This window comes from Candidozyma haemuli (genome assembly GCF_002926055.2).
Source record: "Candidozyma haemuli strain B11899 chromosome Unknown E_2014730914, whole genome shotgun sequence".
NCBI lineage: Eukaryota > Fungi > Ascomycota > Pichiomycetes > Serinales > Metschnikowiaceae > Candidozyma > Candidozyma haemuli.
In genome coordinates, this window is record NW_020289903.1 from 838,207 (window position 1) to 851,985 (window position 13,779).

Sequence of the window (13,779 nt, forward strand, 5' to 3'; positions counted from 1 at the left end):
TAGTGCCCTCCACATGTGGCTCCCAGCCATAGAGACCCACCGAGCTGACCAATACTCCAACTCTTTTACTTCTATTTCCAACCACTAAATACCAGCAAACCAGTCCTTCCTTAATATACCAAGAACTGCTCCAGCTTCTACCCTTTCCCCTTCGCTCCTTCCCACCCTCCTCTCTTCACCACCTCTTGTTACCTTTTCGCAGCCATTCTTACAGTCTCCCACCAGTCCATCCAACACCACCAAACCCCCAAAACTAAACCATAAACGTCATTAAATCCTTTCCAAATCCCCTTAAAACGTCACCTTATGGTATTTTATAGAAGATCCCAACCAGCTACGTCCTCACCTTAAACACCACACACCTGTGTCACCTCACCATGAACACTCACACTGTCCGGCCATTTGCACCCACCACACATTACCAACTCATCACCCAGCACCAACCTATGAAAAAAGAAAACCAGAAACCCTCCATATTACCTTGAATATGCCTACAATCCGCTTCTCTCCCTTCCCTCCCTTCGTCTCCTTCTCCCTTATCACCCAATACCCTCTGCCCCTTCCTCACTAGCCTCATGGGCCTTGTGGCTGCAAAGTAATTGCTGTGCGCGCAGACTACATATCGGTAGCAGCGTAGAAGCCGCTTTTGCCTCTTAGTCCGATTAGACAGACCCACCACTTTTTTTTTTTTCCTATTGTATTTCCATCAACACCATATATGCCACGCAAAAAGGGAAACTCAAGGGGCTCTTCTCGTGGAGGCGCTCGTGGGGGCAGCTCTCGTGGAGGACACGGCGGCCGTGGGGGTTCTCGTGGAGGAGGCTCCAACTATGGTCGTTTCTACTTAAGCAAGTCTGCTAGACGGAAGGGGAAAGGCAGGTTTAACCCGGGTGGTTCCAATGGATACGACGATCCGGAATTCATGGATCTTGGTTCGGGCCAATATATGCCTGCGGTGGATATTGACTCTTCGCCAGCTCCTCTGTCGATGAAGGCGCTTTCCAGAAGACCAAATAGATCTATGGTGGAGGAGGCGAGGTATACGGATCGCCACCTGGGACATACCATGAAGGAACCGCTTCGAAATAAACCGCTAGTGTTTGTGAAGTCGGTGGAGGTTTACGATCCAAGCAAGTTGACTGTGGATAAGCTTTTGAAGAAGGAGCCCATCGAGATCACCGAAGAACTCCAGCTGCTTCGCATGAATGATGACGAGCTGGTATCTCCCGAGGGAGAGCTGGATAGTGACGCTGCCAATGAAGAAGTATCTAGTAGCGGTGAGTTATCTGGTCCTGGCGACGAGACTCCGAAGGAAGAGTCGTCTGAGAGTGCTAAGGAGAGCGATGGTGAAACGGAAGCCGAGAAGGAGATCCGTTCGTCTGACGATGACCAAGAACAATCTACTATTGACGTACAGATGGCATACACGCCAGAAGAAGATCTGGATACGTCTGTTGAACAAGAAACAGAGCCAGAGTATAACGACGATGAACCTGCCTTCATGATTGATGATAAGGGCGATGAGACCATTTCTGCCATCTACGGAGCACCAAAAGCATCTACCAGTGAGGTTATTCACGAAGCTCGCCGTAGACAGACTCTGTATGACGATGACTCATTTGCTACCGCTGAATTAGCTGATCCTGTTGCATCTTTGGAGCACGATCCTTATCTATCTGTTGGAAAGGTCCTTATACGCACTGAGATCGACGATGATGGTTCAGTGGTGGCAGAAATGCCAAGTGGAAGAGCTCCTAGAAAGGGTACTGGCTTCAAGGATCTCGATAGTGATTATTACGAGGAGTTCTCCGATTCTGACGAGGACGGAGCCTTTGATGACTACTTGGCTCAAATCATGGGAGCAAACGGCGATGCTCACGATGACTACGACAGCCAGAGTGACAACGATAACTACGACATTTACTTCAGCGACGAAGATGACATTGATGACGTGCATGTTTCCGATCAGGATGGCCTTGAAGGCGATGATGATGGCCTTGAGGATATCTTAGCCTTCACTCAAAACCAACAGAAGAGCTTCGCTGACCTTGATGTTCCACCTACAAAGACACTCAGAGCTAAGGGACGTACGAAGAAACTTAGGCTTGAATTCGAGGAAGCCGTCGATGCTGAGCTTCGTGAATCCCTCCTTGAACAATTCCAGTACCAAAAGAAATCGAGGCGAGACAAGAAGCTTCGAAAGAAGGAGAGACTCAAGATGGAAGGCCTTGACAAGAAGGACCTCTTTGTCAAGTATGACTATTCCTTACACATCAAAGACATTAAAGGAGAGTTGGAGGATTTCTTACAGGATGCTGACAGAGAGAATGTCAGTTTCCCTCCATTGGATCCTCATGGAAACAAGACAATAAGCAAACTTGCTAAACACTACAACATGAAGTGCACAAGGTGTGGCAATGGCCGCCACATCTTCATGAAGATTAGCAAGGCTCGGAAGACTTTCCACTATCTTCCGGACTACAACCTGATAAACTACGTCATGAAGCAGCGTCCTATCTTCAAGAGATCTGATGTTAAGAAGCGGACTAGAGAAGAAATCGAAGAGACCGACGAGAAAGCAAGCGGCAGACGTGGACCCAAGAATAGAGCATATGTCAAGGAAGGTGATGTTGTTGGTGGTGAAGCTCCAGAGATTGCCCAGAATAATATTGGTAGACAATTGCTTGAGAAGTTAGGATGGGTCAGAGGTGAAGGACTTGGTGCACACGGTAACAAGGGTATCAGTGTTCCTCTTATGGCTACTGTGAAGAAGTCCAAGACAGGTTTGAAGTAACCGATGGTGGTTGATGCATTATTATATAAATATAGACATAGAATTAACGACTCCATGACCGGAAAATCATTTCTTGCCTTTGCCTTTCTTTTTCTTTACTTTGTTAACAGGCGCCGCGTGGCCCGTATTCTTGACATGCTGGAATAACTTGTTTCTCGAAGGAAAGGTTTCATCACAAGCAACACATACTTCTGAATTATTCTTTGAAGGAACTTCGATGTTCTCGTCGACTGGTGCTGGAGATGCGGTATTCAGAGCCAGAGTTTCAGCCTTCTTCTTCTTTTTCTTGCTTTTCTTCTTTCCTGAACCCCAATCGTCGTCTTCGTCGTCTAGAGTCATGCCATTTGCAAGTTGTGCAAGTTCATCATCGAGATTCTGCTGTGTTTTAGCCGAACGACGTGATTTCTTTTTACTTTGAGGTTTAACAGCCTCTATGCTTTCATCGCTTTCTTCATCACTGTTGATATCGTCATCCACTTGTAAATCATCAAGATTTTCACTTTGGACGACTGGTTCCTCATCTATTATATCAACTGGCTGGCTTTCCACCTTTTCTTCAACTTCAGGCTCAACTTCAGGCTCTTCAATATCATCGTTAAACGACAGAACCTCTTCGCCATTATCGAAGCCAAACTCGGCGCCTTCCCGTAGCAACTCCTCACGGAGCTCTTGCACGGCTTGTTTATGCTTTTTGGATCTTTCATGTGCATCCATTTGGTTCTGAGACTTGAACACCTTGTTACAGGCCACACACTCGAAGAAGTTTTCGTTTGTATCGGCAAATTCGTCATACTCACTATCGGTAGACGAATCGCTGCCTAATTCATACTCCTCCTTCAACAAAGCCTCAAGCTCGTCTAACTCCTCATTACTAAATTTTTGCCAATCCTGAACCTCAAAGTCATTCATTTCTGCAAGCTGCTGGATCCTTTGCTGTTTAGCCTGCTTCTCCAAGGTTTCACGCTCTTGTTTCTTCTTACTAGCCTCGTACCGTTCAACGCCCTTCTTCACTCTTGGATCTCTCTTCTTCACAAACGTAACAAACCGCCTGACAGTTTCATTATAATCCTTTCTGGCGTTATCACGAGCCTTCTTGTTCTCCTTCTCCATAAGACGTCTAGTTTTACGGTCTGGCGCCGCCAGGTACCTATACTGGTCCATCCACGAGAAAGACTTAACTGTCAGGAACCCGTTCCACGTAGCATAAAACTGCCTAACCGACGAACTATAGTCAGCATGGGAATTGCCAAACCTAGGGAACATAAGCACAGACTCATCCAACGCAGCGACATTAGGTGAATCATCCATATACTTCTGATGACTAGAAAGCTGCTGGTACTTACCATGAGCCACCTCTTCCGAAGCCAATCTCTCAAACACTCTCGAAGCCACACTATAGAACCCAGCTAGCGAGTCGTCTTCTCTCTGGTAGAACGATGGGTTGAAGTATCGTAGAAGCTCTTCCACAGATATGCTAGGAATGACCATCTCGGGCACGAAACCGTCCTCCTCGTAGTCTTCATCTTCACGAAGAATCTGGGACTTGTGACTGTCGTACCATGCTCTTTCTTGGGGATCTGAGAGAACCTCGTAGGCTGCTCTTACTAGAGCGAACCTGGCATTGGCGCCTTCCACGTCATGGGGGTTCTTATCGGGATGTAATTGGAGGGCTTTTTTTCTGTATGCTTTCTTTAGCTCTGTTTCTGTAGCTGTGGACTCCACTTGTAGAAGTTCATAGTAGCATGTCTTCATGATCTGGACTGGTGGAGAGATGAGCCTGTAGTTTTTATCAGTACTTCGCGAAGCCTTTTTGCAACCATATACTTACAGGTAGATAAGTGTATTATTAACTTTTTTTTTTTACATTATTTTTTTTTTGTTGCATCTATTTACCATCCTTTGGAGTGATAGTCATCATTATCTTCGTCCAACACCAATCTTTCTTGGCCACCAAATAAGTCGTCGTCGCTGATTACTCGTTCTGGGAGTGGCACTTTTCCCAATCTGTGGTCTATGAGTAACGAGTCTTTAAGCGAGCCACTCACTTCGACAGACGGCTCAAAACCCTTTGCCGGTATGGACGACGTCTTGACAGACCTGCTGTGGTTCCCAACAGAACTAGACATGGCTGAAGATTCCTGGTTCTCGGTCGAGTCCTCGACCAACGGTGCTGAAGCTCCAGAAACAGCAGACTTGTCGCTGACTGAATCCTTGGACGCTTTCAAACTTTCGTTGGAAAAGGTACGTTGACCATTAGGTCTCGACTTGCGATCAGTCTTACCCTGGCCAAAGAGCGATGTAAGACTGAGGGAACTCTTGGAAAGAAAGTTCTTAAGCGAGCTTCCTCCCTGTGGAACATTGGAGTATTTGCTCAAACTGGAAGAGATGGCGTTCTCACAATTTTCACAAGATCCCTTGTTCATGGAATCCTCGCCTATCGTAATGCTGTTGAGGTTGGTGGTAGAGTTAGCGTTAACCATAAAGTTCAGAAGGCCAACGCTTGATGTTTGTTTGGCGAAGAGATGCCCCGAATCATCTTTAGCATTCGAGTCCCCGGCCGATTCTTCTTCTTCTACGAAAAGAACCGGTGACCGCTGTGACAGTTTGGAGATGTCTGAAAAGGAAGCATACCTTTTAGAAAACATGATAGATGGCCGGAGAAGCTGCTTTTTATCCTTCGTGCTAGGGGCATTATTGTTGTTCCCTTTATCAATAGTTATGACACCTGTTGTAGACGACCTCTTCAAGACAGGTTTTGGAGCAGCCATAAGCAGATGATCGTTGCCGGTAGGAGAGCCACCCTTCTGCTCGCCCATGGAATTAAGGAAGAGACCCGATAGAAGCGATCTGGGTTTTGTGAGGGGCGAAGGTTTGACAGTCTCAGTTGATAAATCAGCAGCGTCAGTAGTCGAAGCTTTAGGAAGGGGAACAGGAACAGGAATGACCTTGGCAAAGGTAAGTGGTTTGGAAGGCGAGCCCTGGCCGTTCTTCTCGTCTTCAGATGATATGGACACCCATTCACTCTCGTTATCTGATTTCATGCTTCTGCTCAGCTTCGACACAGTAGAAGGCTGACGAATCCGAAGTTCATGAAGGTCGTCTCTCTCTTCGTCCTCAGAAAGCTCAGATGATGAAACACTCGACACATCGTCAGGAGTAGCTCTGCGTAGATGTTGAGCGCTAAAGAGAGAATCCTGACGTTTGAAAGGAGCGTGAAGAGCGTTAAGCGGTGGAGCGAGCTCCGCCTTGGCTTCGTCAGCAGATGAAGTCTCTTTCGTAGGCGAAGATGTAGTTGCCTGAAGGGAATTAGAAATTTCATGGGTTGTAGCGGAGGTGTGCCCGGTACCACCGGACTGAAAAGTAGCCGAGTTTCTGCTATCGTTAGACGAACGAGCCGAAGGAGAAGGGGTATTTTCAATAAAAAAGATATTCTTCTTTGGATCAGGAGGAGTGACTTTGGGTGGAGAAAGCGAGCGGGTCGCCAGTTGGTCCAGTTGTGACAGGGTCAGTTCCAAGTACCGAGAACAACAGGGTCCTGCCGAGGGCTGGGGGAGACGTTGCCGTCGACTAGTCTCTGGAGGGATATGCAGCGGGCTCAAGTTGCCGTTATAAGACTTCCAGTCGTGGTCATCATCATCATCATCATCGTCCTCAGAAAGGTCAGAGGTCTCATCGCCAGAGTCCAGGGCGTATGGTTTCAGATCCTTCAGGAAAAGCGAAGGGCGGCTCGAGGGTAGACCTTCAGAAGCGTCTAGGTGTTGGTTGGAAGCCTCGGCAGCTCGTGTTTGGGACAGTTTGTCTGCCTTGGGCGGTAAAGGCACTTCTTGGAGTGCCATCGAAGAAGAAGCCAGTCTGTGGCGCTGGCAAAGAAGCTTTTCGTTCAATAAACGCCACAGGCGGTTTTCAGCACGAGGAGATATGCCAGTCTTGCCCAGTCTGCCAGTATGGGAAGCTGTTTTCCACAAGTGATACAAGTGGATATGGTCAAGCGGAGGGCCGTAGGTGAGATCAACGGGAGGCGGTAACGAGTGGGAAGATTCACACAAGGAGGCCATGCCAGAAGGCGGTGGATGAGCAAAAAATGAATAAAGAAGTATAATATATCTAGCTTGTCCGCCCGCTGGAGTATAGCTGTGTCTGCCAGCAGTGGAGAATTTTCACAACCACAGCAGTAGGCAGCTTGCAGTATCAGTGATCACTACTGACAGTAGGCAATGACGGTCTCGCACCCACGTGAGAAAAGGTCGCCCAATGGTCCCACCAGGCAATGTCCAGAGGTAGAATAGAGTTTGGGAGAGGTAGGGGATTAACGGGGAAAGGTTTTTGGATTTCGAATTTTTTATGAATATTTCTTTGAAGCTACTGGTATTTCCTGTTTTGCAGCCAGGGACTGGGAAGGCCCATTTCTAGGTTTGTTACTTTTTTACGCGCTATCGCTATCTTTCGTGACGGGCCCGTTTTTCAGTGAATGACCGCCATTGCCATGCTCGCCTAGGCCTCCTATTTCAGAGGGGGACAGTTTGGGCAGTGCACGACCTAGTGGTTTAGGGTTTGGAGGGTGAAAGACGGTGAAGCGAAGGAGTTGTGGGCAAATTGGGGCCCCCAATTTGTCTATAACGACTTCGATTCATCCAATTCTACAGTTCTAATCACCTTTGGCTGCCCTTTTGTCTATAGCTGACGTCATGTGGTTGCGAATATTTCACGCACTGACTACCTCTTTCTTTTTTTGCACCCACAGAGCCTGTGGTTTCTAGATTTCCAGTAAGGCAAGTGAAGAGAGGGAATTTCAGGTGGAAAAAAGAGCCAGAGCAAGCCAAGAAGGTGTGGAAAGGTATGGTGAATTTGGGGAATTTTTGTGGAAAGTGGAAATGGCTGGGGCACTGAGGCACTGGGGACTGGCTGGATCTGGGATCTGGTATTTTGGTAGGCTTGGGTGGTTGCAAAAAAACGGTTTATGGTAACACAAAAAGGTGAAGACGGTGGAGAAAAAGGCGTAGAAGTTTATTATGATGGCGAGTGATCTTGATGATTTGAAGGTTCTCCTGGGTTTATATGAATATGGGGTGTTTTCTGTATTGGCATGGCTGGCGGTGTGATGGTACATTGCTATGAGTGGAGGGTTTCACAGGTATTGAACAATAGTTAAGGTTCTGATAACCGTAGGTGTGAAGTTTCACCTGGAGGTGTAACATTGCCATAGAGAGTATTCATAGAGTGAAATTAGACCAGAGTTTGACCGCTTCATCGGACGTATATCTACTATTGTTCTTCCATTGCTGTGTCTGCCTCGTCAATAGATCTCAGTGAATCCACCAACAACACAAGAAACCACTGCTTCTTTCGACCTTAGAAAAATCCAATTCCAAGTAAATGCCCAACAGCTCCTCTAAGTTCCTTCTGTCCAACACAGTACATGCAACGTACCGCCTTAACATCATTACAACCACTTTTACCTACGTCCAACCAAACGCCCACAAAACCCAACTTCAATTTCCCCAACCGAATTATCAACAGAAGAACCCACCTTCAAAAAAAGAAAGAACCTCCTATTCGCTTACGCTTACGAGAAGGCATCGAAGAAAAGTCAGATCATGTTTTAGCCGCCAACGCAGCCCCCACCGCCTTTTGTCTTACCCTGGCCACACCAGCAATGAATGTGAAATAAAGAAGGCAGAAAAAAAAAAAAAAGCGTCCTTTACCGTCATTAAAGAAAGGCTTTCTCTCCAGCCAATACTCTATGCTTCTACTTCCACCTCTGCTCCCACTACCTCCTCTTCATTCCAAACGCTCTCTTTCTTCCAACTAACCTTCCAAACTCCCCTTCTATAATTAGGCAGCATACCTTCACACACAGAGAATGTACGTCAACAACTGAGTACCAGCAATATACCCGTCACAAGTCATACACTCTAGGAACCGGCATTTTTCGCGAGACCATGGTTTTTCGCTTACCCAGAGCTTGCGGCTGGCACTGAAGGGTCAGTAAACGACGGAAATCTTGCCTATTTCACTCAGCTAAACCTTCCATCCCACCAAGTCCACCCCCAGAAGTCTAATTGGCCAATCAGAAAGCCCCATTTCCCTCTTCTTGGCCATATACACCAACCCTTTCTTCGTTCTCACCGGTCGCAATCTGGCTGCAAAACTAGCCACATCCATATGCGCCTCACCTGCGCACCAGGCACTCAATGCACGCAAAGCAACTATGGAGAAGTCAACCAGGGCATGGTGTTTTAGAACAAGGAGAAATAAAAAGGAAAAGGAAAAAGACAAGGGTAGCTCAATTGGGGGAGCTCTTTAGTATGGACATATCAAAATTTGGAATTTCTCGCTCGCCAGCTCGCAAAACAAGAAAGGGGCCAACTTGCTATGCGCAACACTATAATGGCTATTTAGCAACCATATGGCCCCTCAGGCAAAAAAAGCCGTGCCCTCCAGTGATTCTATGCCTGAGTATAAATAGGGATCCGAATCCCGGGTTCGGGCTGGGAATCTATAAGGAAACAAGACGCTGTTTTATTAAACTCCACCGCATCTCGTCTTTCCATACTGTTATAATCGTTTGATCATGTCCAAGAAATTACTCGCTGGTTTAGTTGTTGTCGGAGGCGGTGTCTGGTACTACGACCAGAACATCCACCCTATTTTCTCCAACGACGAGAAGTTGCAGCACCAGGTTGCCAACGCCAAGCAGCAGGCCCAGCCTTCTGACGAAACCACCAAGGAGCTTCGTAAGCTAGACAACAAGGCCCGTGACTTTGGCTCTCAATTGAAGACCACTGCCAACAAGTCCACTGAAGAGATCCGTAGCAAGACTGACTCCACTCTTGAGAACGTCAAGGACTCGGATCTTTACAAGAAGTGGTCTAAGAAGTTGGACTCTTACGGTGACGATGTTAAGCTTGCTGCTGAGGAGATTGAGAACAAGCCTGCCGGTCACCGTTTGGCTGCAAAGTACATTGAGTTTGTCAATGGCTTGGGCCAGACCGACGAAGAGAAGTTGAAGGAATTGGCTTCCTCAAACCCTCGTAGACAGAGAGAGATCAGAGCCGAATTGGAGAGATCTCAGCAATCTTGGGGTGACTGGTTCTCTGGCAAGAAGGACAAGCTTGACGACAAGGCCGAACAAGCCAAGAGAGACGCCGAGCAGAAGAAGGACTCTTGGTTCAACTGGGGCCAGGACAAGAAGGATGAGCTTGACCTGAAGGCTCAGGATGCCAAAAAAGATCTCCAGAAGGAGAAAGATGGCTGGTTGAACTGGGGCCAGGACAAGAAGGATGAGCTCGACAAGAAGGCTCAACAAGCTAAGAAGGATGCTGAGAAGGAGAAAGATGGCTGGTTGAACTGGGGCCAAGACAAGAAGGAGGAACTTGACAAAAAGGCTCAACAAGCTAAGAAGGACGCTGAGAACAAGAAAGATGGCTGGTTGAACTGGGGCCAAGACAAGAAGGAGGAGCTCGACGACAAGGCTCAGCAGGCTAAGAAGGATGCCGAGCAGAAGAAGGACTCTTGGTTGAACTGGGGTTCTGACAAGAAGGACCAGTTGGCCAAGGACGCTGAGAACGCTAAAAAGGATGCCAACCTGACCTGGAACCAGCAGAGCAAGGAATTGTCTGACAGTCTCGAAGCCGGCAAGCAGAGAGCTTTGGACGAATACTACCGTGCTAAGAAGCAAGTCGAGGACTTGACTAAGCAGGCCAGCGAGAAGACCGCCAGTGTCCTCGGTAACGGCAACAACAAGGCTCAGGAGGTGAACCCTGACGACCGCTACTTGACCAAGGCCAAGGAGGACCTCCAGAACGCCTTCACCAACTTGAGCAAGTACGGTGGTGACTTGGTTGACCAAGCCGACAGAGCCATCCGTGGCAACAACAAATAAACGTCCCGACTTCCCCTCAACATGCCGGGCGCTTTAATTAGTAACAATGTTCATCAATGGTAGAAATGTCTTATCTGTAGATATCTTGTCGTGTGCGATGGGATGGATTGTAGATCGCAATAGTACATACTCATCGTGCGAAAGTACCCACTTTCCAAGTATCAACACTCCACCAAATGTTCCCATCCACATGCCTTCGACAGCTCTGTAGGAGCGTGCCGAGGCTATATAACGTCCCTTATGATTTGCTAAAACCAGATATCCTAGCTCTGACTCCGACCCATGACGTGTTGTCCAAGCTTGGCTTCGTGATGTACCCCAAGCCAGGCCTAGTCCACTGGCTACCTGCTGGTATCAGAGTCAGACAAAAGCTTGAAGCATTGATAAGAGATGAAATCGATAAAAATGGCGCTGAAGAATTGTCCATGTCAGCTTTGTCACATGCTGCTTTATGGGAACAAACAGGAAGATGGGGTGGCCATGAGCTCTTCAAGTTGAAGGATTCAGCTGGTGCTCATTACTGTTTAGTGCCTACTTGTGAAGAAGAGATTACGCATTTGGTGAAGACGGGATTGAGGTCGTATAAGGATTTGCCGGTGACGTATTACCAGATTAATACCAAGTTTAGAGACGAGAAACGGCCTCGTGCTGGGCTTCTTAGAGGAAGAGAGTTTGTCATGAAGGATGCGTATTCGTTTGACTTGACCGAGGAAGATGCGTTGAAATCGTATGATGGGATGATTAATGCGTACGCTACGATTTTCAATAGACTTAGGGTTCCGTTTGTCAAGGCTGAAGCTGATTCTGGCGATATTGGAGGGTCTCTTTCTCACGAATGGCACTATGTCCACCCTTCAGGTGAAGATACGTTGTTTACGTGCTCTGAATGTGGCAATACGTCGAACATTGAACGTACGCTCTCGTATCCTCTTGAAGAACAGCAGCACGATGATGTTAGGGTGAGGTATTTCACTACGGTGGATGAAAAAACGCTTGTTTGCGCTTATTATCCTGGCTCTCGTGTACTTCAACCGCTGTTCCTTACAGAAGAAATTCCAGATATTGATTTGTCTGGCCGTCTTAGCGAAGAGCAGATCTTGGACCTTTTTAAAGACGAAGATACGTTGATCAGTAAGAAGATCGTCCGTATTATGGACTCCAGACTCAACTCGCGTCTGAACTTCCCTGACTTTCCAATCAACTTCATTAACCGTTCTTTGATTACCACACTTACAGACATTCCAATTGTGATGGCTGATGAAGGAGAATTGTGCCATAAATGCGAGGAGGGTACCTTGACATCACAGAAAGCCATTGAGGTGGGCCACACCTTCTACTTAGGTAACAAATACTCCAACGCTTTGGGATGCACAGTTGACGTTCCAGATAATGGTACCATGAAAAAACAGGACGTTCTTATGGGGTGCTACGGTATTGGTATTTCTAGAATCATCGCAGCTGTCGCTGAAATCAACCGTGACGACCGTGGCTTACGCTGGCCAGCAGCCATTGCTCCCTGGGAAGTGACAGTTTTCAACTTAAAAGGAGAAAACAACGAGTCTCTCTCTAAAACATTCAAAGGGTGTGACTGGCGTCTTGACTCTCGCGCCAAGATAGGTTTAGGCGGCAAGATCAAAGACTCCCTGATGATGGGTATACCACTTGTCGCCGTTGTGGGCAAGAAGTGGCCACTTATAGAGATTGAAGAACGTGGAATCAGACTGGCTCTGAGTGCCACAAGCGAGCTATTCGCCCGCAAGTCGTTTGAGTGGGAAATCACCGGAAACCTCGACTCAAACACTACAATCAAGCATACCGTGCACAGCGACCAGGCCGCCACGGTGATGAGAGCGATTCTCAACGACATGTAAATAGAACCTTAATAAAGCATCACATTGATTATACAGATGAGGAGAAGAACTTGCCAGAGACCTTGGCAAAGACGTGCAAGATGATGACGGAAAAGATGAAACCAACAGCCAAAAAGAGAACAACCAATGGGTCGACTCTCAAGCCCTGGGCCTCATCAGTGAAAAGCTTCAACATGGTAGCAGAAGAACCGCCAGCACCAGCAGCTCTGGTGGACAAAGGCTGTTCCTTGGACTCCTTGGCCTTTTTGCTGGCAGCGCTCTTTCTTTTAGCAGCACTTCTCAAGCCACCTGGGGCCACAGCAGAAGAAGACTAGCGGTTAGTATGGGAAGGTGTTTTAGGGCCAGATGTGTGGATACATACCATTTTGTGTAGTTAAGTAAGTATAAGGTAAGGTGAATTTTCGGTGTTGAGATAAATCGTTGGCGTGTAACTCAGGCGCGTGTATGCAGGTGAGACTGGGTCTAGTTCAGAAACCAGATGAATTTGGACCCCCAGGAGGAGGTAATTTAAAGGGCGTAGAGTTTGAAATGGAGAAATTTGAATGGTATAGGGACTGACGGGATTTGGTGATTTTGGGGGTGATTTTGGTGGAGAAATGGGGGAGTTGTGGGGCAAAAGCCGTACGAGAGTGACGTAACACTGGGTGCAAAAAACAAGAGGAAGACAGAACTCAGCCAAGTTTAAGAGTACTAAATATTTCATTATTTATCGAATTTCTCTGTTTATAGAGATTTCTTGCTCTTTGGTAGAATCTGGTCCTACTGGGGTCCCATGAATGGATTGAGCATGTACACTTATACATATACTAGGCCAGTAAGTACCAAACAATCAGCATCAACACAGCCCCTAAAAACCAATAAAGGTTTCTTATAGCATAAAATACCCTATTAAAACACCTAACCCACTTTCTTTCATTTCTTGTCCACTTCTGCCCATTACAGTCCACCCTCTCTTCTTCCTCGTTTGGCTGCAAACTCACCTACCATATACTCCCACCAACCCTCCGCCAAACCTCCACCAAAACACCCTAAAACACCTCCAAATTTCCCAAAAAAACACCCATCCACACTAATCCACCCCCTGATTCCAAATCCACCACTACCATTCCAATCCCACCCAATCCCCATCCATCTCTGACCCTTCCACTCCCTCAAAGCACGGTCTGGTCCTGGATCTGCCGCACTATGCACGGAAGCTGTCTTCTCTAAGCGAGCAGTAGCACCCTTCCAAT

The 13,779-nt window shown here is 47.2% G+C and overlaps 5 protein-coding genes across 5 annotated transcripts; 3 read left to right on the forward strand and 2 right to left on the reverse strand. All coding sequences in view use genetic code 12, as the record gives it.

Annotated features, from left to right (window-relative positions):
- Positions 1-718: 718 nt before the first annotated feature.
- On the forward strand, positions 719-2,794 carry CXQ85_003540 (uncharacterized protein; the record flags this gene model as incomplete). The annotated part of the gene is made up of 1 exon (XM_025487178.1): positions 719-2,794. The coding sequence occupies one exon, from the start codon at positions 719-721 to the stop codon at positions 2,792-2,794; it is 2,076 nt and encodes a 691-aa protein (XP_025340626.1).
- A 66-nt stretch (positions 2,795-2,860) lies between these two features.
- Positions 2,861-4,546, reverse strand: CXQ85_003541 (uncharacterized protein; the record flags this gene model as incomplete). Its single annotated transcript, XM_025487179.1, has 1 exon — positions 2,861-4,546. One exon carries the CDS (start codon positions 4,544-4,546, stop codon positions 2,861-2,863), a length of 1,686 nt encoding a protein of 561 aa, XP_025340627.1.
- Positions 4,547-4,683: 137 nt separating this feature from the next.
- On the reverse strand, positions 4,684-6,849 carry CXQ85_003542 (uncharacterized protein; the record flags this gene model as incomplete). Its single annotated transcript, XM_025487180.1, has 1 exon — positions 4,684-6,849. The coding sequence occupies one exon, from the start codon at positions 6,847-6,849 to the stop codon at positions 4,684-4,686; it is 2,166 nt and encodes a 721-aa protein (XP_025340628.1).
- A 2,516-nt stretch (positions 6,850-9,365) lies between these two features.
- CSP37 (Csp37p) lies at positions 9,366-10,676 on the forward strand (the record flags this gene model as incomplete). Its single annotated transcript, XM_025487181.1, has 1 exon — positions 9,366-10,676. The coding sequence occupies one exon, from the start codon at positions 9,366-9,368 to the stop codon at positions 10,674-10,676; it is 1,311 nt and encodes a 436-aa protein (XP_025340629.1).
- Positions 10,677-10,987: 311 nt separating this feature from the next.
- Positions 10,988-12,547, forward strand: PRS (putative proline--tRNA ligase; the record flags this gene model as incomplete). The annotated part of the gene is made up of 1 exon (XM_025487182.1): positions 10,988-12,547. The coding sequence occupies one exon, from the start codon at positions 10,988-10,990 to the stop codon at positions 12,545-12,547; it is 1,560 nt and encodes a 519-aa protein (XP_025340630.1).
- Positions 12,548-13,779: the final 1,232 nt, after the last annotated feature.